Source organism: Morus notabilis, unplaced genomic scaffold, assembly GCF_000414095.1.
Source record: "Morus notabilis unplaced genomic scaffold, ASM41409v2 Scaffold266, whole genome shotgun sequence".
NCBI lineage: Eukaryota > Viridiplantae > Streptophyta > Magnoliopsida > Rosales > Moraceae > Morus > Morus notabilis.
This window is the reverse complement of record NW_010358660.1, coordinates 176,456-201,582: the sequence shown is the minus strand read 5'-3', so window position 1 is coordinate 201,582 and position 25,127 is coordinate 176,456. Positions and strand designations below refer to the sequence as shown.

General features: G+C 39.3%; 2 protein-coding genes across 2 annotated transcripts; one reads left to right on the top strand and one right to left on the bottom strand.

Annotated features, from left to right (window-relative positions):
- Nucleotides 1-2,998: 2,998 nt before the first annotated feature.
- Nucleotides 2,999-21,206, top strand: LOC21393588 (armadillo repeat-containing protein LFR). The gene is made up of 8 exons (XM_010092964.2): nucleotides 2,999-3,250; nucleotides 3,518-3,687; nucleotides 4,035-4,177; nucleotides 4,279-4,532; nucleotides 20,080-20,185; nucleotides 20,272-20,410; nucleotides 20,495-20,622; nucleotides 20,714-21,206. Exons 1-8 carry the CDS (start codon nucleotides 3,064-3,066, stop codon nucleotides 20,967-20,969), a joined length of 1,383 nt encoding a protein of 460 aa, XP_010091266.2. The 5' UTR covers nucleotides 2,999-3,063; the 3' UTR covers nucleotides 20,970-21,206.
- A 495-nt stretch (nucleotides 21,207-21,701) lies between these two features.
- On the bottom strand, nucleotides 21,702-24,800 carry LOC21393586 (3-ketoacyl-CoA synthase 11). The gene is made up of 2 exons (XM_010092962.2): nucleotides 23,574-24,800; nucleotides 21,702-22,698 (listed from the first exon to the last, which is right to left on the bottom strand). Exons 1-2 carry the CDS (start codon nucleotides 24,339-24,341, stop codon nucleotides 21,910-21,912), a joined length of 1,557 nt encoding a protein of 518 aa, XP_010091264.1. The 5' UTR covers nucleotides 24,342-24,800; the 3' UTR covers nucleotides 21,702-21,909.
- Nucleotides 24,801-25,127: the final 327 nt, after the last annotated feature.

The window sequence follows — 25,127 nt, the reverse complement described above, 5'->3', positions numbered from 1 at the left end:
CTTACAACAAATAATATTGAATAGCTGGTCGAACTGCCTCCAATTGACGCATGAAGTAACCAAAGTTTTCCTTACGGTATGCCTTGGCACAATGATAGAATATAGCATCCATATGCACACCTTTAAAATTTGAATTCAAATTTCTAAGTAAATGCTGCATACAAAATCCATGAGATGCATCCGGAAATACCTTCTCAACTACTTTAGGGATACTACTCTTTTGGTCAGAAAACATAACAAGCTCTTCACGAGTTCCGATGGCCTCCTTAAGCCTTTCAAAAAATCATTCCCACGAGGAGTCATTCTCCGAATCAACAATTGCAAAACCAAGCAGAAAATATGATTATCAGCATCTAAAACTGCAGAGAGAAGCAAGGTCCCAGAAAACTCATTCTTCAAAAAAGTGCCATCAACTGAGATCGCAGGCCTACAATGGCGCCAACCATGAATAGAAGCCCCCAAGCACAAAAAAAATACTTGAACCGCCCATCATTGTCAAGCTCATAAGAAGTCACAGATCTTACAAAGAAAAAACAAAAAAAAAGACATTTAAAATAACTATTAGTCACGGAGAAATTAAACTCTTGTCAGTGAATTGAAAGTTCTAGAGTTTATTGGGGGAAAAAAAATAGATGAGCTATTTAGATGTTTATAGTGTGTCACCGCAACTCATGTATAAGATACTAAATTGTAGATTCAACATGACTAACCTCCTTTATCATTTTTGAAAAAGATACTAAATGTATAAGATACTCTTTCACACTTCTTAGATTTCTTTATGATCAGAACTCTTTAATCTTTTAGAAAATAAATATGTTAAAAACAAATGACGTGAATATTTACTAAGTTATTGAATTCCATGTCCTTTTAAAAATATACTAATAGTTATTGGGCGTATATTAATTTTAACTTATGTAAACTACTAGACAAGTTATGCAAAAAAAAAAAAAAAAAAGCAAAGAAAAGGAATGGATGCATACGATTCCACTGCACAAAACCATAAGCATAACCTGGATTTTTCAGATAACATAAGTTATCTGATAACATAACCATAAGCAAAAAACCTGTCAACTTATCTGATAACATAAGTTATGGAATATAACCTGATAAATTATACCATAACCTGGATTTTTCTCCTTCAAAACATTAAGACAAACAAAACCATAAGCATAACACATAAAAATAAAAATCACCTGGATTTTTCTCCTTGAAAACATTGCACAGAAAAGGAATGGATGCATACGACTCCACTACACTTCCTCTCATTGATGCTAACGCATATCGGTGAGCCATTCGCGCCTTGTAGTAACTAATCTCAACACCATGCTTACCATGCATTATAGACCTCAAATCATTAGGACGCAAACGGTCTGTAAGTCCAATGCTTGACGATGCTCAGCACTAGCAACATCAAGTGAATAAGTATGTTCCTTAATATACTTCTTCACTGCCCAAACATTACCATTTGAAACCTTAGTAGCACGCATCTTCTAAGTACAACTCTTATTTTTACAAACCAAAACATAAAATGAATTATTAGATCTTTCAGATTTAAATTCAAAATGCCTCCTAATAGTAATTACATGCATGAATTTCTTGAGAACCGACTTGCTCATGAATTGATTGCCTACATTCACATCAAACGACATAGGTAACTTTGAAATATCCAAATCTTCAATCAAAAAATTATTCATCGCAACATCAATATCATCTTCAAATTGACAAACGGAACCATCAACATTAGAAGATGACGCCTCGTCTCTTGAACTAATAAAACAAGATGAAGAAGAAATAGATCCCACTGCACTAACGGAGCCACTAACAAAATCTATTACCAACGGGTATCTAAGAGCTTCCTTACTGTGTCGAACCAAGTTTAAAAATAACTTAACATCATCATCCCTCTTAAGGTCCGAAACAATTTCAATTGGGTCCTTCAACTTCCTTCCCACAAAAAGTAATAAAGAATGAACACCAGCATTAAAACCAAACAACTCAAGATTCAGCTCCTCACATAAACACTCCTGTAAAAACTTCAAAGAAGCATCCTCTGGAATAAAAACTGATTGAAAACCAAAATTTGTATATTGGTTTTCTAGACTCCATTTTCCCCTATAAGCAACAATGACTGAAACAGATTGCATGCCTACAAACATATTGCAGGAACACTATCACGTTAAAGTGCATAACCGGACAAGTTATATAAAAAAACCTCTCAATTATGGACCATAACTCGTCAAGTTATGTTCCATAACCGGACAAGTTATAGCAAAAACTGTCATGACTGAAACAAATTGAAAACAAACCGAAAAAATGCAAAACGTGAAAACGAAATTACAACAAAAAAAGAAAAAACTAGAAACGAAGAATGCCCAAACATGTTGTTCCGTAAAAATTGACCGGAAAATAGCAAAAAATAAAGGATTAACGGACAAAGAAAGAAAACAAACCGAAATAATGCAAAATATGAAAATGAAAATACAGCAAAAATAAAACTAGAAACCTGGTAAAGCACCGGAAAAGCTGCTCAAATCCAAACGAGAACAAGAACTACCGACCGACGAACCTGTTGATCCACCGATGATTCACCGACGAGCAAATGGAAAACCGATGATCCATCGACGAGAGAGAAAATCCGAGCGCAGTTATGAGAGAGAGAGCTGCGAGAAGCCAGAGAGAGAGAGATTTGCGACAGAGAGAGAGAGAAAGACAGAGACGATCGAAAGAAACAAAGGAAAAAAAAGAGTAAATTTAAAAATTTAAAAATTATGACATATTAATTTTTATAATTAAAAATTGACCTATATGCTTTCTTGAGGTTTTTAAATTGGCCTATTCTCTACTATTTCTCCAAAAAAAGGTGTTGAAATTCCTGCTTTTGGGCTGGGTCATGAGCGTTTTAAGAGCCCAATCATAAACATTGTCCACCCAAAACCCAAAGGCAGTCTTTATCGGCCCGATAGTAGATAATACGGGTCAAACCCAAGGAGCCCAAAATTTCCAAATTCGATTGAAATCTCCATCTTCAGCTCCGAAGGACAGAAAGAGGAGAGAGAAAGCAGAATGCAGAAGAGAGAACAGGGCAAGTCCGGTGGAGCCTCGGGCGGAGCCACCGCGCCTCCGGCTAAGAGAGGCCGTCCTTTCGGCAGCACCAGCAGCAGTGCCGCCGCCGCAGCAGCAGCCGCCGCCGACACGGCCGCTCCTTCCACTCTTCTCGGCCCCTCTCTCCACGTCCACAGCTCCTTCGCCGGTAAGTCCCTCAAAACCCTAGCTCGTGTCCATCTTAATCTAGAAAATTTCGCCTCTTTCTGAGTTTTTCGCTTCTTCACGGTTGTTTCTGTTTGGTTCGGTTTTCTTCTTAAGTTCAATTCGTCTGTGTGAACAAAAAAGTAGGAATTCATTAATTTATGCGTAATGTGTGTAGTGAAATTGGAAAAAAGTAGAGACCTTGAATTGGAAATTTGGTGGTTATTCTTCTCACCGTATATATTGTATTGTGTTTTCATTCTCGTTCCAGATCAGAACAACAAAAGGATAGTACTTGCTCTTCAGAGTGGATTGAAGAGTGAGCTACTATGGGCTCTGAATACTCTCACGCTACTCTCTTTCAAAGAAAAGGACGATATGCGTAGAGATTCAACTCCACTGGCAAAAATTCCTGGATTGCTTGATGCTCTTCTCCAAGTTGTAAGTCTAATAATCTGTGTTTTGTGTAGGGGTCCTAAATTTTTCAACCTTTTTTTTTTTTTTTTTTTTTTTTTTTTTTTTTTTTCATTTTTCCGTTGTAGATTTAACTTTTTAATACCATTTTACGTCACAATTTGTATATACTTACCAAAAAAAGGTTTACAACTCAAGTCATGTGAGTTGGTATTAAAAAGTTGGGACAACGGTTGAGATCCATTATTCACATTTTGCAAAGAGATTTAAAGCAAGTATCTTTGACTTCGTGTTTATGTTTGGGTTTTTATTTATTTATTTATTTTTCCTTTTTGGTGTTTCTTGTATTGAATCTGAAATGTTGAATGAAATAGATTGATGACTGGCGTGATATATCAGTTCAAAAAGACCTCACAAAGTCACCGAGGGTAAGAAATTTAGGTGCGAATTCTTTTGTGACAGGATTTGGGATTGAGTATGATGCATTGGGCTCGAATGGAAATCTCCAACATTTTGGGTGAGCTCTAATGATTATGGTATTCTTGGGTGAATCTTTAAAGATGAGTAGATAGAATTTTTGGCGTGGAAACTGATAATGGAAATATGTTTTTGAGGTAGCTTGGGATCTGGTTCATCGCTTACGGAAGCATCACCAAATAATGTTACTAAACTTCATTCTGCGGAGTGGTGGACCAATGAAGATGGCTTGTTTAATGTAGATGATGAGGGGCGAGCGGAAAAACAGCAGTGTGCTGTTGTTGCTTCAAATGTTATCCGTAACTTCTCTTTTATGCCAGAAAATGAAGTTATTATGGCCCAACATCGGCATTGTTTAGAAACAGTGTTCCAGTGCATAGAAGATTATGTCACAGGTGTGGTTAAGTATTGCTTGAAAGTTATATTCATTTCTTTAGTGCAGTCAATTTTTGGTTTATAAACCCCAAGTAAATATCTTTTCCTGATATTACAACCTATGTGCTGTTACTTTGCTTGGTTGAGTAGTTGCTACATGCCTTCAAGAGAAATCAGTCATAAAAGTCCCAACTGGCATCTTTTTCGACATATCAATTAATGTAGTGAATCGCCTACTCTCTCTCTCTCTCTCTCTCTCTCTCTCTCTCTCTCTCTATTAAAAGCTAGGAGAAAAACAATTTGAACACTACTTTTTATTAATTCGAAAACTTAATAAGTTTACAGGAGAAATACACTTTATATAGCCTAGGAGAACTAGTCTAACTAACCACCTAACTTCCTAAAAACTAGGAGATAAAAAAGCTAACAGATACAACAGCTTTACAACCCAAAATACACGGATAATCTAACCTTATCCGCTAACACTCCCCCTCAAGTTTGGCAGTACAAGTTGTACATCCCGAGCTTGTCCACTAACTTTTCAAACAGTGGTCTTCCAAGACCTTTGGTTAGAAGATCTGCTGCTTGCTCCGGTGTTGGAACATATGTAACACATATTGTCCCACCTTCAATCTTTTCGTTAATGAAATGCCGATCCATCTCAACGTGTTTAGTTTTGTCATGATGAACTGGATAATGAGAGATGTTGATTGCGGCCTTATTGTCACAGTAGAGCTTCAAAGGAACCGGTACTTCCATCTTTAGTTCTCCCAGTAACTTCCTTAACCACAAGAGCTCGCATACACCATGTGCAAGTGATCGTAGTTCTGCTTCAACACTACTTCGAGCCACGCCGGTTTGCTTCTTACTTCTCCAAGTCACTAAATCTCCCCACACTAAAGTGCAGTAGCCTGATGTAGACCATCTATCACTCACGGAACCAGCCCAATTTGCATCTGTGTAGGCCTCAATGCTTCTTGATTCACTTTTCTTGAAGAATAATCCTCAACCTGGAGTGCCCTTTAAATATCTAGGACCCTAAAGACAGCTTCCATGTGTTCCACGGTAGGATCATGCATAAACTGACTTATGCAGCTCACAGCAAATCAAATGTCCGGCCGGGTATGAGAAAGGTAAATTAATCTCCCAACTAACCTCTGAAATCTCCCCCTGTCCACAGGACTGCTAGAAGCTTCCATTCCTAATTTCTTGTTAGGATCCATTGGGGTATCTACCGGCTTACATCCTAGCATTCCCGTCTCGTTCAATAAGTCGAGTACATATTTTCTTTGAGATACGGAGATTCCAGACTTATTTCTGGAATTTCCATGCCCAAAAAATACCTCAAATTCCCGAGATCCTTCATCTCAAATTGACAGGACAACCCTTTCTTCAGCCTTATAATCTCTTCTTCGTCATTACCAGTAAGAACAATATCATCAACGTACACAATGAGAATTGTGACTTTCTTACCTCTATGTTTGTAAAATAGTGTGTGATCTGATTGAGCTTGAAAGCAACCTTGTTTCTGGATTGTCTTAGTGAAGCGATCAAACCATGCTTTAGGTGACTGTTTCAAACCGTATAGTGATTTCTTAAGTCTACATACCTTTCCTCTCTTGCTGTCTCCATCAAAACTAGGTGGTAATTCCATGAACACTTCTTCTTGTAGTTCACCGTTCAGAAACGCGTTTTTGACATCAAGTTGATGAAGTGGCCATTCCAAGTTAGCCGCCAAAGAGAGTAGAACACGTACAGTATTGATTTTTTCCACGGGAGCCAATGTTTCTTGGTAATCAATGCCGTATGTTTGAGTATACCCTTGCCTTATGTCGTTCGATTGATCCATCGGCTTTATACTTGAATGTAAAGACCCATTTACAACCAACCGGCACTTTATCTTTTGGTCTGTCCACGATCTCCCATGTGTAATTCTTTTCCAAGGCTCGAACTTCTTCCATTATAGCCTTCCTCCAATCCTCCTTTCCCATTGCCTCTCCATTGTTTTTTGGAATTTCAACCTCAGAAAGATTAGCAACGAGTGCTTTGAGTGAAGTTGACAAGTGATCATACTCCACAAAATTTGAGATTCGGTGTTTTGTGCACGTTCTTGTTCCCCTTCTCATAGCCACATGGATGTTGAGATCATGGTTATCTGATCCTGATTCAGGGGTAGAATCTTGACAGTGAGAAAGTTTAGGATTTTTTACCCCTTTTGACAATTTTTTCCATGAGTAGGTCAAGTCAAACGGTTGTAGACCACTCTGTTTTGCCCGTTTTTCTTCTTGAAATATCGGCGGATTATTTTGATTTTTCTGAGCATCTAGATTTTCAGTTGCAGTCCGAATTTGAGGTTGAATTTGGAATGGATCTTTGGTCACTGGTGGATTTGAGGGAGTATCAACTAAAACAGGATTTGAGGAGTTTGGATTTTGAATTTGGAAGGGTTGGTTTGCCGAGTTTTATCTGGAGAGTTGAATTTGAATGGAGAAAAAAAGGGGATGGAGGATTCCAGAAATATTCCCAGAGTTCAAAAGTTGAATTCCCACCCGATTCTAGGCTATCATTTGTACCGGATTTTGTGAAAATGTTTCCAAGATATTCTCTTCACTCAGATTCTCCCCTGAAGAGAATATCCCTGAAAAAACGGTTGAGTTTCAAAAAAGGTGACATCAGCAGATGTGAAATATCTCCTTTTTTCAAGGGAGTAACACTGATAACCCTTTTGAGTGGCGGAAAAGGCATTTATTTGCCCTTGGATCAAGTTTTGTATGGTTGTGATTAGGAATGTGGACAAATGCTGTACAGCCAAATATCTTGGGTTCTAAGCTAGAAAACGACCTAGCATTAGGATAAGAGTTTTGAAGAAAATCTAATGGTGTTTGGTATTCTAGAACCCTAGTTGGTAAACGATTAATGAGATAACATGCAGTAAGAATGGCATCACCCCATAACCTTTTTGGAACACATGTTGTAAATAACAGAGACCTAGCCACTTCTAACAAATGGCAATTCTTTCGTTCAGCGACCCCGTTTTGTTTAGGTGTATCGACACAGGAGCTTTGGTGAATAATTCCATTTGTCAATAAAAAATTACCAAGAATGGAGTTAAAATATTCGGTACCGTTATCGGTACGAAGCATCTTAATTTTTTTCATTGAACTGAGTTTGAATCATGGAATTAAAAACTGTTAAAGATTTTCTCTGCATCAGATTTGTCTTTCAACAGATACACCCAACACACGCGTATGGTCGTCGATAAAAGTAATAAGCCAATTGTGATTAGTGACACTCTTAACACGTGAAGGACCCCAGATGTCGCTATGAATTAAAGCAAAAGGTTTTGAAGCACGATATGGTTGAGATGGCAAGAAGGCACGTTTATGTTTTGCTAATTGCCAAATTTCACATTGAAATTATAGGAAAATATCAGGGACAGAAAGAGAGAATAGCTCTCTGTTTTTTCTTATTAATTCCAGAGAATAGAACACACTTAAATAGAAAAGGAGAATACACGTTAAACCCTAGGATCCCACATAATCCGGGATTTTATTCCATTTGATTCTTTCCTAGTTTATTCAAATATCAAATCCTAACTTCACAATCCTGATTTGCCGACACTCCCCCTCAAGTTGGTGCAAATATATCAATCATGCCCAACTTGCTCACTTGAAGTTCGAATGGCTGTCTCAACAGGCCCTTAGTCAAAATGTCTGCCACTTGCTGTGTAGTGGGTACAAATGGAGTACAAATTATCCCCTCTTCTAGCTTTTCTTTTATAAAGTGTCTATCAATCTCAACGTGTTTCGTCCTGTCATGTAGGACTGGATTGTGAGCACTACTGATTGTTGCTTTGTTGTCACAATACAGTTTCATAGGAGAACTTATTGGTCGCTTAAGTTCTTCCAAAACCCTTCTTAGCCAAAGAACTTCACACACTCCTTGAGCCATTGATCTAAATTCCGCCTCAGCGCTGTTTCTAGCGACTACACTTTGCTTCTTGCTTTTCCAAGTAACTAAATTGCCCCAAAGGAATGTACAGTAGCCTGATGTTGACCTTCTGTCAGTGACCGAACCAGCCCAATCAACATCTGTATACACCTCAATTCCTCTCTTCTCATTTTTCTTGAAGAAGAGTCCTTTCCCAGGTGTTCCTTTTAGATAACGAAGAACTCGATACACAGCTTCCAGCGAAAGCGATGTCGGGACGTGTATGTGACAAGTAGATCAGTCTCCCAACCAGTCGTTGGTATCTCCCTGTGTCTACTGGGACGCCATCTTTTACATCTCCGAGTTTAACATTAGCTTCTATCGGAGTATCTGAAGGTTTGCAACCACTCATTCCAGTTTCTTTTAGAAGATCTAGAATATACTTCCGCTGCGAAACTATAATGCCCTTTTTCGATCTTGCCACTTCCATTCCAAGGAAGTATTTTAGCTGGCCTAGATCTTTGATTTCAAATTCCTTGGCTAGGTTCTGCTTCAGTCTACTCATCTCTTCTAAATCATCTCCAGTCAGAATAATATCATCCACATAGACGATCAAGACAGACATCTTGTCTTTGGTAGACCTCTTTGTAAAGACGGTGTGATCCGATTGCCCCTGTGTATATCCTTAGTTCTTAACAAACATTGTAAATCTCTCAAACCAAGCTCTGGGAGACTGTTTAAGACCATATAGAGACCTCTTTAGTTTGCACACCTTGGTTCCAAAATTCTCAATGAAGCTCGGTGGAGGTTCCATGTAGACTTCTTCCTCTAAGTCTCCATTCAAAAAAGCATTCTTCACATCTAGTTGATTCAGAGGCCAATCAAGATTAGCAGCAACAGATAGGAGTACCCGAACTGTGTTTAGTTTCGCCACTGGAGAGAAAGTCTTTGAGTAGTCCACTCCATATGTTTGAGTGAAGCCTTTAGCCACCAGGCGAGCCTTGTCTCTTTCCAAGGATCCATCTGAATTGTACTTGACAGTAAAAACCCATTTACAGCCAACAACTGTCTTCCCATCTGGCAGATCCACTTTTTCCCAAGTAGCATTCTTCTCCAAAGCTCTCATCTCCTCGAGGATCGCTTCTTTCCACTCCGGAACATTTAGAGCCTCCTGGACACTATTAGGAATAACCACACTAGACACTTGTGAAATAAAGGCACAATATGAGGGTGAAATATTTTTGTAAGACACAAAATTCGACAATGGATGTTTTGTACAAGTCCTAACACTTTTCCTAAGAGCAATGGGAAGATCAAGTTGACTAGAATAGTTTGACTCAGAATTACCTGGAGGATTATGCTCAGGAATTATTGACGAATCATCCTGAATGTCATGACCTTACCTTTGATTCTACTCTTGGTGGTGCTGGGGAATAGTGTCTCGTCTTTTCTGCGCTTGATACTCCTTTGAATAAACAAGACCTTTAAACCGTTTCGCACACATCTCTGTTGTTTTAGTATTTTGATTCTGAGATGGCATTACCACAGGTTTTCTATTTTCAACATTTAATTCATTTGTTTCCACTGATTTTCCTTCGGGTTGTTTTTAGGAAACACCATCTTGAGTAAACTCAAACGTTAAACCATCTAGAAATTCACCTTCACTCGAACTCTCCCCCTGAAGATGGGAATTGTTGTAGTAGGGCTGTCCCTCAAAGAACGTGACATCCATAAAAACAAACATTTTTTTGGAAACGGGATCAAAACATTTATACCCTTTCTGATTTGTAGGATAACCTACGAAAATGCACTTATATGCTTTTGGATCAAAGCTTAGAACGTCTAGGATCATGATTATGGACAAAAGCTACACTTCCAAAAATTCTTAAGGGAATATCTGTTATTAGCCGAGTGGCTGGAAAGCATTCACTGAAGAGTTTCATTGGTGTTTTAAAGTTCAAAATTCTTGTAGGCAACCTATTGATCAAATATGTAGCTGTTAACACTGCTTCTCCCCAAAGGTACTTGGGAACTTTAGCTTTAAAACTTATAGCTCTAACAACTTCAAGAAGATGTTTGTTTTTTCTCTCAGCCACCCCGTTTTGTTGAGGTGTATTGGTACAAGAACTTTGATGTACAATCCCTTTTTCAGCAAAAAAATGCCCCAACACATTGTTAAAAAATTCTTTGCCGTTATCACTTAGGAAAATTTTAATCTGAGTCTGAAATTGTGTTTGAACCATATTATGGAAATTTTTAAACACTGTTTCAGCATCGGATTTTTCTTTTAAAAGGAAGACCCAAGTGACTCTAGTATGGTCATCAATGAAAGTAATAAACCAGCGTTTTCTAAAAAAAGTTGACACTCGAGAAGGACCCCAAATATCACTATAAATCATGGTAAATGGTTTCGATTTTTTATATGGTTGTGATGGAAAAACGGCACGATGATGCTTTGCTAATTCACAAGATTCACATCGAAACATAGAAGGATTTTTATTCACGAATAACTTGGGTAACAAATGCTTTAAATATTGAAAACTTGGATGTCCTAATCGATAATGCCATAACATAATCTTTTGGTCACTAGAAACAGAAATAGAATTGAAACAGGCTTGTTGATCTTGTCTTCCAAAGGTTGATCCATTATTGAAGAGGTAGAGACCACTATCCAGTCTAGCACACCTAATCATCTTCCCCGAGGTTAAATCCTGAAATTCACAACGAGAAGACCAAAAATTAACTTGGCAGTTATGATCATGTGTCAACTTACTGATAGACAAGAGGCTATAGGACAAATGAGGAACATGCATGACATTTTTTAGAATTAGAGAAGGGGAAATGATAACTATTCCTTTCCCAGCAACCGTAGCAAAGGAGCCATCTGCAATTTTAACTCTTTGATTCCCTGCACAAGGTGTATATGCAGAGAAAAATTGCAAATTGCCGGTCATATGATCGGTAGCACCTGAATCTAATATCCAGGAGCCATCTGATTTGGTATAGGCAGCGGCTGCAGTGAAAAAATTACCTAATTGTGCTAGAGAACAAGAGGAGTTAGAGTTTCCTAAAGATTGGGACTGAAACATTTTTTGTAGGTGCTCTATCTGTTCCTTTGTAAAAGGAAGGGATGTTGATGGAGATTCCTGCTCTGGATCCGTGTGGCTTGCTTGGAGTGTGGCTTGCTTGGAATGCGCGGAACTCTCCCCCTGACCTGGTGTCACTACCGGGTCTTTTCTTCAGGTTTGCTGGTTTCCCATGTAGTTTCCAACAGTTTTCCCGAGTATGCCATACTTTCCTGCAATGGTCACACCAGGGCCTCTGTTTACCTCCACGCCTGTCTCCTTCTGGCTCTATGCCTCGGATTACAAGGGCAGATCCCTCACCATCTATCTTTGGTTCATCAATGTTTTTCAACATCACATGTCGCCGTGCTTCCTCTCTACGTACCTCTGCAAATACCTCTCTTATTGTTGGCAGGGGTCTTTTTCCTAATATACGTCCTCGAACCTCATCAAGATCTTTATTCAAACCAGCCAAGAACACAAATACCCGGCCTCTCTCAACCTTCTTTTTGTACCGAGCACTGTCATTAGAGTTTTCCCATTGTTCATCTTCGAACATATCCAATTCTTGCCATACTGTCATCATATCATTATAGTAGGTCGTTACCTCACGGTCACCTTGCTGCATCTTCCACATCCGAGTGTTCAACTCGAACAATTGTGAGTGGTTGTCCAGATCGGAATACGTTTCCCGGACTGCCTCCCAAACGTCACGGGCTGTGGGCAAGAACATGAAGGGCTTTCCAACAACCGGATCCATCGAGTTGATCAACCAGGCAGTCACCATGGAGTTTTCTGAGCGCCATTGCCTGTATTTTGGATCACTGGTGGCTGGAGGTTTTACTTCTCCATTCAAATGCCCATATTTCCCTTTGCCGTCGATCACCAGTCGCACGGATTGAGACCACTCAAGGTAATTCTTTCCATTCAATTTGTGAACGGTAATTTGAAGGGAATTTTCAGAGAAGGAAACTATCGAATTTGACTGTGAAATTGTCCCCGATGAAGCCATACCACTGGTGGCATCTGAAGTGGCTGAACTAGACCCAACCATGGCGGCTTTAAAATTCATAATCGAGCCCTAGGCTCTGATACCATATAGGAAAATATCAGGGACAGAAAGAGAGAATAGCTCTCTTTTTTTTCTTATTAATTCCAGAGAATAGAACACACTTAAATAGAAAAGGAGAATACACGTTAAACTCTAGGATCCCACATAATCCGGGATTTTATTCTATTCTTTGATTCTTTCCTAGTTTATTCAAATATCAAATCCTAACTTCACAATCTTGATTTGCCGACAGAAATGAATCATTTTTATTCTGAAACAAGGAAGGAAACTGTAGGAAATCTCAGATGAGATATCATAGGAGGATTTTTAGGAGTTTCCTAATATAGAAAATCAAGGGAGATCACCGGATCCTAAAGGGGCTGATCTGTTTGGATACTTTCCTGATTTTGTGTAACAGAAAGTGTCTATAAATAAAGGGTAGAATAGCATGTAATTATTCATTCATAATAGAAATTCTTTCATTATTCTACATGGTATCAGAGCCGTAAGGCTAAGGTTTCTGGAGAAAAAAATTAGGGCAGCCTTAATCGCTGGTTTCCGACTGGTTCATTCCTTTCTCTCCCAGCCTTAATCGCTGGTTCATTTCTTTCTCTCCCAACCTTAATTGCTGGTAGTTCATCAGCCTTAATCGCTGATTTAGCCCTCATTTTTTTTTTCTGTCCAATCATATCCAATCATGACGGATACCACCTCTTCGGCTCAATCACCTTCGATAGTTGAGAATGAACAGGTAGCACGGAGCACTACAGAACTTCAGAATATCCAGGCAGCCTACAGATTAAATGGAAAAAATTATTTGAAGTGGTCTCAATTGGTTCGAACTTTTTTGAACGGAAAAGGAAAGCTAGGCCATTTACTGGAGCAGGGACCGGAAGGAGGAGCCATAGGTGCAAACGCATGGGAGGAAGAAGATTCAATGATTATGTCATGGCTATGGAATTCCATGAACCTGGAGATTAGTGACACTTGCATGTTCTTGCCAACGGCAAAGTCAATCTGGGATGCTCTCTACCAAACCTATTCAAAGGTCAATGATGCAGCTCTCATATATGATATCAAGACAAAGACAACAGGTGCAAAATAAGGGTCGAAAACTGTGACAGAGTACTCCAATGCACTACAAAATCAGTGGCAAGAACTGGACTACTATAGGACAATTGATCTGAACTGTAGCAAGTGTGCAGTAGCCATCAAAAAATTCATAGAACGAGACCGGGTATATGATTTTTTGGCTGGCTTAAATTCTGAGTTTGATCTTATACGTATTCAAATTTTGGGCAGGCCTGAAGTATCATCCTTGACTGAAACAATCTCTCTGGTCCGTGCAGAGGAGAGTCGCAGAGGCATCATGCTCGATCCACCTTCAACAGAAAATTCTGCCCTTCTAAGCTCCAAGTCACAAGGGCTAATGCTTGATGGTACTGCTGTAGACAAGCCTAACCGAGCAAGTGCTCACAAGGATCGGGATGAGATGTGGTGCACGTACTGCAAGAAACCACGACATACCAAGGAGCGTTGCTGGATATTGCATGGGAAACCATCCACAAACAGCCGAGAATGGCGACAGAGAGGAGGACAATTAGCATCAGGCTACAGCCAGGCTCATATGTCCACACAGGATTCAACCCGCAACTTTGGAGGATTTAATATGGAGGAAATTGAAAAACTCAAGGGTTTGTTAGGAAAAGTGGAAGATTAAGGACATAAATCCAACCCGCAGGTATCAACCCAGGGTATGTGTTCATTGACACTTTCAGGTGAGACTCTAATCTCTCTTGGATTAAATACTTTAGGTAATGAGTTTAGGAATGCTTGGATCCTTGATTCTGGTGCCACCGACCATATGACTCATACCTCTAACCTATTTAAGACCTATACACCCTGTCCAAGCAACCGGAAAATTATAGGTGCTGATGGTTCTGCAACCACAGTGGCAGGAGTAGGAGATATTCAAATTACTCCAGAATTAGTACTTAAAATTGTTCTCCATGTTCCCCAACTTTCAACAAATTTGGTTTCCATACAAAAACTTACCCGAAATCTAACTAGTTGTGTTATATTCAATGCTTCCTCTTGTGAATTTCAGGACCCGGGGTCGGGGAAGAGGATTGGACTTGCTAAGGAGCATAATGGACTCTACTACTTGTATATACCTGATCAAACCGGAAATGATGAAAGATTTTTCCATCTGAATGGTTTTTTTGTGACTGTTTAGGCGATGATTTTGGTGACTCGGAGGATGTTTCCAGTAGTGGTGACTCGGGTGGGAGAAATTCCAGTGGTGGTAGACTTGACTCCTTATCTTCAAGTATAGGTAACTCTCCCTGAAGATAAGGAGTAGAGAAATATGGCTTATACTCAACAAACGTGACATCGGCTGATATATAGAGTTTCTTAGTGGGGGGATGGTAGCATTTATAACCTTTTTGAGTAGATGAGTACCCCACAAAGATACACTTAATAGCTCTAGGATCGAGTTTCCCTCTGTTATTGCCATGAATATGAACAAATGAAGTGCACCCGAATACACGAGGAGTAAGGTTGAAGGACTTTCGAGTATCAGGATAGAATTGAGACAAAGTCTCCAGTGGACTCTTAAACCCCAAGACTCTGTAAGGAATTCTGTTTATAACATAGGCTGATGTGATGATAGCCTCCCCCCACAAGGATTTGGGTACATTTTGCTGGAATAATAGGGCTCTAGTATACTCGAGAAGATGTCTGTTTTTCCTCTCTGCCACTCCATTTTGTTGTGGAGTGGTAATGCAAGATGATTCATGTATAATTCCCTCCTTTTGAAAATATGGAGTCAAGGTTTGGTTGAAGTAATACCGGGTATTATCGGAGTGAATATTTTTTATTTTTGTGCCAAACTGGTTTTGGATCATTGCATGAAAGGTGGGAAAAATATGGCTCACATCAGATTTGTTTTTGAGTAAATATATCTAGGAGACCCTCGTACAATCATCAATGAAACTCACAAACCACCTATACCCGGAGACACTTGGAATGGTGGATGGTCCCCAAATGTCACTATGTACCAAAAAGAAGGGAAATGAAGATTTTTTATTACTGATAGGAAACGGTACACGAGTGTGTTTCGCATACTCACAAATATCACAATGAAAGGATTGAACATCCAAACCTTTAAACAAGGCAGGAAACATTATTTTTAATGTGGAAAAAGACAAATGACCTAGACGCCTATGATGTAACCAAATAATATCTTTATTGGAAGAAGAAAATAATGAGAGCACGACTGGTTTTTTCACTTCCAGTTTGATCAGGTATATACAAGGAAAAGAGATCCTATTATGACTTCGAGGCAGGAACAAGCCACTGAACTGACTCTTGGAAATGAGGTAAAAATCTGTGAACCAAGTTTAAATATAGCACCAGTAGATTCTTCTCCCAACAGTGACCTTGATCTTAATCTGCCTATAGCTGTGAGAAAACAAACCCGAGAATGCACAAAAAGACCTCTATATCCCCTATCTAATTTTGTGACTTTTTAGAAATTCTCTCCAAGCCACCAAATTTTCGTTTCAACTCTAAACACAATTCCTATTCCTAACTCATTATCTGAGGCATTATCAAAGAAAGAATGGAGACTTGCTATGGAAGCTGAAATGGATGCACTACAAAAGAATGAAACTTGGGAGTTGGTTGATTTACCTAAGGGTAAGAAGCCAGTAGGCTGTAAGTGGGTGTTTGCAGTGAACTTTAGGGCAGAGGGATCTCTAGAACGCTATAAGGCAAGGCTGGTTGCAAAGGGATATACTCAAACGTATGGGGTGGACTACCAAGAAACATTTGCACCAGTAGCAAAGATGAACACCGTAAGAATCTTGCTGTCCTTGGCTGTCAACTTTGATTGGGAATTACAACAGTATGATGTGAAGAATGCCTTCCTCCATGGGGAACTAGAAGAGGAGATTTATATGAGTATCCCACCAGGGTTTAGTGGAGTTGAGGATCCCAAAGTTTGCCGGCTAAAAAGGGCATTATATGGGTTAAAACAATCACCTTGGGCATGGTTTGGACGGTTTGCCAAGGTGATGATAGCTAATAATTACAAACAAAGTCAAGGTGATCATACACTCTTCATCAAGCATTCGGCCTCAGGGGGAGTCACGATATTGATAGTATATGTGGATGACATTATAGTAATAGGGAATGATGAGGTAGAAGGAGGCTGTAGCCAAGGAATTCAAAATAAAAGATCTAGGGAGACTAAAGTACTTTCTGGGAATTGAGGTAGCTCGGTCTAGACAGGGAATGTTTATCTCCCAACAAAAGTATGTCACAGATTTACTCAAGGAGACCGGATTGATGGCTAGCAAACCGGTTGGAACTCCTATTGAACAGAACCACAGATTGGGAGAAGCTTTTGGAGATAAGGCAGTGGATAGAGAAGTGTATAAGAGGCTTGTTGGCAAACTCATTTACCTTGCTCATACTCGGCCAGATATAGCCTATTCGGTTAGTGTCATTAGTCAGTTTATGCATGATCCTAGAGAAGTCCATCTACATGCAGTCTATCGAGTCCTTCATTACTTAAAAGCACATCCTGGGAAAGGAGTCCTATTCAAGAAAGCATCGAATATTGACCTGGCAGTATACACAGATGCTGACTTTGCAGGATCACCAGTTGATAGGCGATCAACTACGGGCTATTGCACGTTCCTTGGAGGGAACTTAATTTCCTGGAGAAGCAAGAAACAAAACGTGGTAGCAAGGTCAAGTGCCGAAGATGAGTTTAGAGCTATGGCAGCAGGAGTATGTGAATTAATGTGGGTTAAGATTATTCTAGAAGACCTGAAGATTCAATGGAGCAGACCTATGAGACTATATTGTGATAACAAGTCAGCTATAAGCATTGCTCACAACACTGTACAGCATGACTGGACAAAGCACATCGAGATAGACAGACATTTCATTAAAGAGAAGTTAGATAGTGGTCTAATTTGTACGCCATATGTTCCTACGGGGCATTAGCTAGCATATGTGATGACAAAAAGATTATGTAATAATATGTTCCATGAGAACATTAGCAAGCTGGGAATGGTGGACCTATATTCACCAGCTTGAGGGGGAGTGTAGGAAATCTTGGATGAGATATCATAGGAGGATTTTTAGGAGTTTTCCTAGTATAGGAAATCAGGGGAGATCACCGGATCTTAAAATGGAGCTGATCTGTTTGGATACTTTCCTGATTTTGTGTAACAGAAAGTGTCTATAAATAAAGGGTAGAATAGCATGTAATTATTCATTCATAATAGAAATTCTTTCATTATTCTACAGAAACAAATATTTTAAGTACAAAAAACTAGGATGTCCTAGCCTACGATGGAGTAGAATAATTTGTTCTTTCCTAGAAACGACAGAGTGATCCACAGCAGTATGAGTATGACAACTCACAGATAGATTGCGTTCGAATTAGTAAAGACCCTCAACCTCCTTAGCACTGCCAATCTTCCTCCCCGTAATCAGGTCCTGAAAAACACACGCAGAAGAGGAAAAATTAACCACACAATTTAGTTCTTTAGTAATCTTACTAATAGAAATAAGATTGCATGATAAACTAGGAACATGTAGAACAGAGTTAAGGATGATGGTGGAATTTATTTTGATCGATCCCACTCTTGCAACCACGGAATACGAGCCATCAGCAACCTTAACTCTATGGTTTCCTGGACTCTGGCTGTATGACTGAAACAGGCTTTGACAGCTTGTCATATGGTCAGTAGCCCCCGAATCAATAACCCATGGCTCACCTTTCTTTGTCATGCCCCCAAAGAATTCATTCTTCTTTACCATAAGAGAAATACTCGACTGTTGCTTTCCAGAAAACAAATTGCAAAGCTGCTCCATCTGCACCTTGGAAAGGATGAGACTCCCAGTATTTTGCTCCGGTTTTGAGTCATGAGTAGCTTGAAGACCCCTACTATCTCAATTTTTGAGTCGGTTAGGAACCCAATTGGCTGGTTTACCATGAATCTCCCAGCAGTTTTCCTTGGTGTGGTAAGGCTTTTGACAATGATCGCACTAGGCCTGCCCTTTTTTAGTGAACGAGCGAGTGTTTCCTCGTTTGTTCGATTTTTGTGCAACTAACGCCAAGGTTTCAATGGTAGTGGTTGCCATTTCTCCAAGCATTACTCTCCGGCAATATTCTTCACGCCGAACTTCTAGAAAAGACTTCAATGGATGGCAGTGGTCGCATTCCAAGAACATGGCCTCTCACTTCATCAAGTTCTTTGTTAAGACCTGCCAGAAAATCATAGACGCGATCTTTGTCCTGCATTTTCTTAAAAAGAACGTCTTTGGGATCCTTCCATTGACAGGTGTTGAACAAATCGAGTTCCTGCCACAATTTCTTCAAGGAATTGAAGTATTGAGTCACTTCAAGGTCTCCTTGTTTGAGATTTCTGGCTTTGTTGCGCAGTTCAAATAACTGAGACGAATTCTCGAGGTCAGAATAGGCTAAAGTCACAGCATCCCATATCTCCTTTGCTGTGGGATAAAATAGGAACGTGTCACCGACACTATCCTCCATGGAATGAATTAAGCAGGCCATCACCATCGAGTTCTGAGTGTCCCTATTGGAGTATGTCGAATCAGTAGGCTTCGGTTTGGGAATTGATCCATCCAAATATCTGATTTTGCCTTTGCCTCTAATCACCATCTGTGTTGATTGGGACCATTGGAGAAAATTCTTCCCGTTTAGTTTGTGAGTTGTGATTTGCAGAGACATTGATGAGTTTTCAATGACGGCAGTGGGAATGATTGTGGAGACAGTTTGTGAGGTACCAGAGGTAGCCTCAGTTCCTCTTCCTCCGCTCATTTCTTTGATGCTCTGATACCATAAAAGCTAAATGGAGGAGAAAAACAATCTGAACACTGCTCTTTATTAATTCGAAAACTTAATAACTTTACAGGAGAAATACACTTTATATAGTCTAGGAGAACGAGTCTAAATAACCACCTAACTTCCTAAAAACTAGGAGATAAAAAAGCTAACAGATACAACAGCTTTACAACCCAAAATACACGGATAATCTAACCTTATCCGCTAACATATATATATATATATCGAATTAAGCCATTATGCTGTTACTGAAGAATGCTGAAATCTGTATTAATGCCTAAGTTGATATGTGGGATGGTTATAGGGGGATTGCTGTCATTCAAGGATTTGGACAAGCATAATAGTGTTGCTTTCAAGTGAAACTGTGTAGCTTAGCTTGGTGCTGTTTGACCTGTGTTTAAAAAGTTTGTTTCTTCTTCTTCCTTTTCAGATTCAATAGTCTAAATGTTGGAGGTTAAATCTGTCTAGATCTATTTTATGCTTTTCTGGTTCTCGGGCTTCTAATATTCCCCTTTATAAATTCTTATTAGAAAGAAAAACAAATCCAAAATGCAATGCGTTTAGATAATTTATTGCATTTTTTTAATCTATACTTATCCTCTGAATGACTAAAAGATATATTATATTGACAGAGGACGAGGAACTTGTCACGAATGCTCTTGAGACGGTTGTAAATTTGGCTCCATTGCTTGATCTCCGGATTTTTAGCTCATCAAAGACCTCCTATATCAAGATAAAGTAAGAAATTAATACTCATATCCTGTTCAGCTAAAGCTACTCTTGTTTCTGTTTTCTGTTCTTTAAGTTAATTTTTTTTCAAACAGAGAGAAGCGTGCAGTCCAAGCTATCATGGGGATGCTAGGATCTACAGTCAAAGCCTGGCATTGTGCAGCAGCTGAGTTGCTTGGGCGTTTGATAATAAATCCTGATAACGAGCCTTTCCTTCTTCCAATTGTTCCGCAGGTTAAGATTTGGGAAATCCTTTATTATTAACACATATAAGTAAATGCATTTAGTGTAATGAGGGCTAAAAACGATGTCATGCAGCTACACAAGCGCTTGGTTGATCTTGTGAGTTTCCCGGCATTTGATGCACAAGCAGCAGCTGTTGGTGCACTTTACAACCTCGCAGAAGTAAACATGGACTGCCGTTTGAAACTTGCTAGTGAGCGATGGTAAGAGTGGTTCTTTCACTTTTCCCTGAATTAAAGTGAGAGTTCTGTGGCTGAAGCAAAAGTATTCCTGTTTTCTTTTTGCTGATTTCAGGGCAATAGATCGGCTACTAAAGGTCATCAAGACACCTCATCCCGTTCCGGAAATTTGCAGGAAAGCTGCTATGATATTGGAGAGTCTTGTGTCTGAGCCGCAGAACAGACCGTTGCTGCTAGCTTATGAGAGTGCCTTTGCGGAGATATTATTCTCGGATGGGAAATACTCCGATACATTTGCCAGGATATTATACGAACTGACAGCGCGACCAAACAGCAAATTTTCAGCTGCTCGTGGTGTCTGGGGCATGTAACTGAAATTTGCGCCTTCAGGTGACGTGCTTTTGGTTTATTATAGGAACGGTGGATTGGTAGTTAGCTAGTACATCTAGGTTCTTATTTGTATTTGTAGATGCAGCTAACTCAAGTACCAGCGTTTCAAATTGCCGGTAATCATATTTCCCTCTCTATTGTATTATTTTACCGGATAGTGTATTTATAAAAACCCTCTAAGCGATGTTGTTGCCATGGTGTTTCTGTTTCAATTTCAATGCACAAGAATGCTCATGTAACGTCTTAGAGCTGTTTCCTTAGTGCATGTTTCTAACGTCAAATTTGATTAAAATCACATCAAAAGGAAGAAGTTAGTTATAAAACTTACAAAACTTGATATAAATCTGGCTTATATTTATGGAAAGAAATCTTTTATTTTTCACTTTGTTGGTCGCTCTTTTATTGCAAACTCTCTGATGTGAAAAAAAGAAGTCATGTTATTGAAGAGTATTATGTCACGTTATGCATTTATGCCCCGCAAGTTGAACTTTGAAGTCCGCCGACGCTTACCTACACGGATATTTTCTTATTCAATACATTCCTATTGCTCTTGATTCATTCATCTTTCTTTTGTGCCCTTCTCACTAAAATTGAAACTGCCTCTGAAGCAATGTTTAGAGAGAATCTAAAGTCCAATTTGCTCGTCTTACCTCGGAAAGTTTAATCAGAATCAATCAAATTTCACTTTCAATCACAAAATGAGCCATAGTAAATAAACATGTATGGAAAAAATCCCACTTATTACTCAGATAGAAACATTCACTTAAGTTAAAAAAAAAAAGGACCATTTTGGTGACACTAATTTCTTTAATTCCCCTTAAAGAATCACATGTAAAAGGAAGTAAACGCCCCAATGAACTCCCCAATAACGTCCTATAGACACTGAGTTCCAAACACATAAAGAAAGAATTAGACTAATCATCACTTCAAAGAAGCAATGGAGACCAGTTGAGGCACATTAACAGGAAATTCATGAATCTCATCAATCCAAGGATTCTTCTCCTTGGCAGGATTGATAGTCCTCAATGCCCTCCACACAGCACTGTTGCACTTGAACCCTGAACCGAATGCAATCTGCCATGTCCGATCGCCTTTTCGGATCCTCCCTTTGGCCTCAGAGTAAGCCAATTCATACCAAAGAGAACTACTAGAAGTGTTTCCAAATCTGTTGAGTGTCATCCTTGAAGGCTCCATATGCCAGTCACTCAGCTCAAGATTCTTCTCCAGTTCATCCAAAACGGCTCTTCCACCAGCGTGAATGCAAAAGTGCTCAAAGGCCAACTTGAAGTCCGGGATGTAAGGCTTTATCTTCATCTTCAAGATCTTTCTTCCGACGAGAGTAGCAAAGAAGAGGAGCTGCTCCGACATTGGGAGAACTAGGGGACCGAGGGTTGTAATGTTGGTCTTGAGGGCTTCTCCAGCGACCGCCATGAGGTCCTTGGAGAGGGAAACACCAATGCGTTTGGTGTCGTCTTCCTTTTGGAAAACGCAGTTGTAGCACTTGTTGTCGGCGCCCTTGTGGGTGCGGACAGTGTGGATGAGCTGGTACTTGGAGCGGCGGCGGTCAGAGGAACGATTGGAGAGGAGGATCGCGGCACCCCCCATGCGGAAGAGGCAGTTGGAGACCAACATTGAGCGGTCATTGCCAAAGTACCAGTTGAGTGTTATGTTCTCCATGCTCACCACCAGAGCATAGGAGTTTGGATGCACCTGTCCGTCCAAATTACCAAAATACTAAAGTCAGGAATTAGATCAACTAATTTATATGTTGTTTTCTAAAACCAAATTTATTCACTAAATATAGTCATGACCATTTTACCAATAGTTAAACTTTTTGGGTTAAGTATGCATGGTCAAAAACATTAAATGAAGTTTTTTTTTTTTTTTTTTTTTTTTTTTTCCTAAGAAAATACATCAAAATATTATGATTTAATATGATAAGAGTGTTCATTTCTTAAAAAACGTCATATTATATCATCAAAATCAAATACTAAATGAATTAATTTGAAAAAGAATAATATATATATATATATATATATCAGAGACATTTAATACGGTAGGTTAATTATTTAAAAATAAATTACACCACTATCTAGAAAAATGCTTTGAAAAGGTATTGACTTTTGACTCAGTGAATTAACTTAGCATGATGAAAGCAAGGAAAAGAAGTATAAAAAGGACAAAAAGTATGTTTACTAAGACATAATAGTTCATTTCACTGATTCGAGTTTAGAATTCGAGTTTTGTTACAGTAAAAAATTCTCAAAAACAGTCACATTTAACATTTTTGTTACAATAAAAAGCTCTCACATAAAATAATATATCAATTCGAATTAAAAACTCAAATTAACGAACTAAATGGTCCTAAAGTTTTAACTATGCCAAATTAAAATAAATAATAACTGCATATATATGGTCAGTATCTCCATGTACCAACATATAAACATATACAGGTCGCATCTATTTATTGCTCTGCACCTATACATTAATTCTCCCAAAAAAAAAAAAAAAACCTTATACCACCACGAAAAAACCATTTAAAAAATTAAAACCACAAATAAGTAATCATAATAAATAAAAATAACCTGGAGAAGCTGCTTTGCAAGATCAATGGAGATAAGGCCAGCACTACACCCCATTCCTCCGAGATTATAGCTCATAATATTCCCCCTAAGCTTGTAATGATTCACAATCATGGCCGAAAGCGACGGCGTCGGATTAAACAAACTGCAGTTTACCACAAGTATCCCAATATCCTTAGCCTTAACCCCAGTCTTCTCCAGCAGCTCATCAATGGCGCCAAACATGACCGTCTCGGCCTCCTTCCTGGCCTCCGCCATGCACGGGTTCGGCGGGACCCTCAGCACCGCCTCCGGCATGTACGTCTTCTGCCCGAGCCCCGATCTTTCCAGAATCTTCTTCTGGAACGCCAGGTTCTCCTCGGTGAAGCAGTTGGTGAGGTTAGACCTTTCCATGAAAATCTCTCTGGTGCAAGTGCGTGCCGGTTCGGGCTTGTAGCAAGAGAAGTCAAGCAAGTAGACTTTTCTCGGACGTGTCATGAAGTAGAGAGTGGCGAGGAATACGAGGAGGCTCGAACAAAGAATGACGGATACGAGGTTGAATTTGAGGTGGTTCCAAAGTTGGAGGAAGTCTTGGGGTTTGAGAGTTGAGAGGTGAGCTGAGGAGATGGCCAAGAGAGGGATGAGTAAGATGTACATGGCGTTTGTGATCAAGTAGTGGTAGCCAAGTTTGACGTATTTGAGCTTCACTGATAAGAGGAAGTTTGGGAGTTTTGGCCTGTGATCATCAAGGTTTTGAACTTGAATATTATTGGGTTGATCATGATTTGCCATGTTGAAGAAAGGACTGGGTTGTATGAGAAGTTGAGAAGTTTGATCCTCTCTCGCGGTATTAATATAAAGAAATTCCCAAGATGGGGTTAACTTGTTAAGTGTGAAAAGAAGAAGTTTGTTTATTTATTTATTGTTTCTCCTTTTGGCTAGTTGGGGGTTGGAGATGTTGATATTATAAATGTGAAAGGTAATTAGCCAAAAGCCCAATATTTGAAAATTCAAAGTTATGGGTGAGAAATGACTAATTTAGAATCAAAAAACTTGGGAGAAGAAGGAGATGCACAAGATTTGTGTGTGTGTGCGTGTGACTTATGTAACAAAGATTTAGAAATCAGAAATTGGGTTGGCTTGAAGTATGGAGAAGAAAATGGAAGAGAGAGAGAGAGAGAGAGAGAGAGAGAGAGAGAGAGAGAGAGAAGGGAAGAATGGGTAATGGTGGCTTGAGAAGATGGAGAAGGGGACAGTGGATTGGGGGGATTTAAAAGAGTGTGAGTGTTGTGGGGATGATTTGATTTTAGAGGGGGAGGATGCAACTACCCGAACGAACTTTTAATGGTTAAGAGAAGCATTGAATTTGCCAACCGGAAACTAGCAGGCATTTTTATTATTATTAGTATTATTATTATTATTTTTAATTTTATATTTATTGAATATGTGATAATACCTAGTTGACCTACTTTTGCTAGACTATTTTCTGCTTTGCCACTTGTATCATTGGGTTATATATGGACGAGTCATAAGGGCGTATGAATTCGCCGTATGAAGCATTGATTTTGGTGTACCTGT

Bases quoted from the DNA above. Each gene is read 5' to 3' on its own strand.
- LOC21393588 (XM_010092964.2), top strand. From the start codon at position 3,064: ATGCAGAAGAGAGAACAGGGCAAGTCCGGTGGAGCCTCGGGCGGAGCC. The intron at 3,688-4,034 runs GTAAGTCTAATA...TGAATGAAATAG, and splicing joins TTGATGCTCTTCTCCAAGTT to ATTGATGACTGGCGTGATAT. The intron at 4,178-4,278 runs GTGAGCTCTAAT...TTTTTGAGGTAG, and splicing joins GGAAATCTCCAACATTTTGG to CTTGGGATCTGGTTCATCGC.
- LOC21393586 (XM_010092962.2), bottom strand. From the start codon at position 24,341: ATGGCAAATCATGATCAACCCAATAATATTCAAGTTCAAAACCTTGAT. The intron at 22,699-23,573 runs GTTATTTTTATT...TTGGACGGACAG, and splicing joins TTGCAAAGCAGCTTCTCCAG to GTGCATCCAAACTCCTATGC.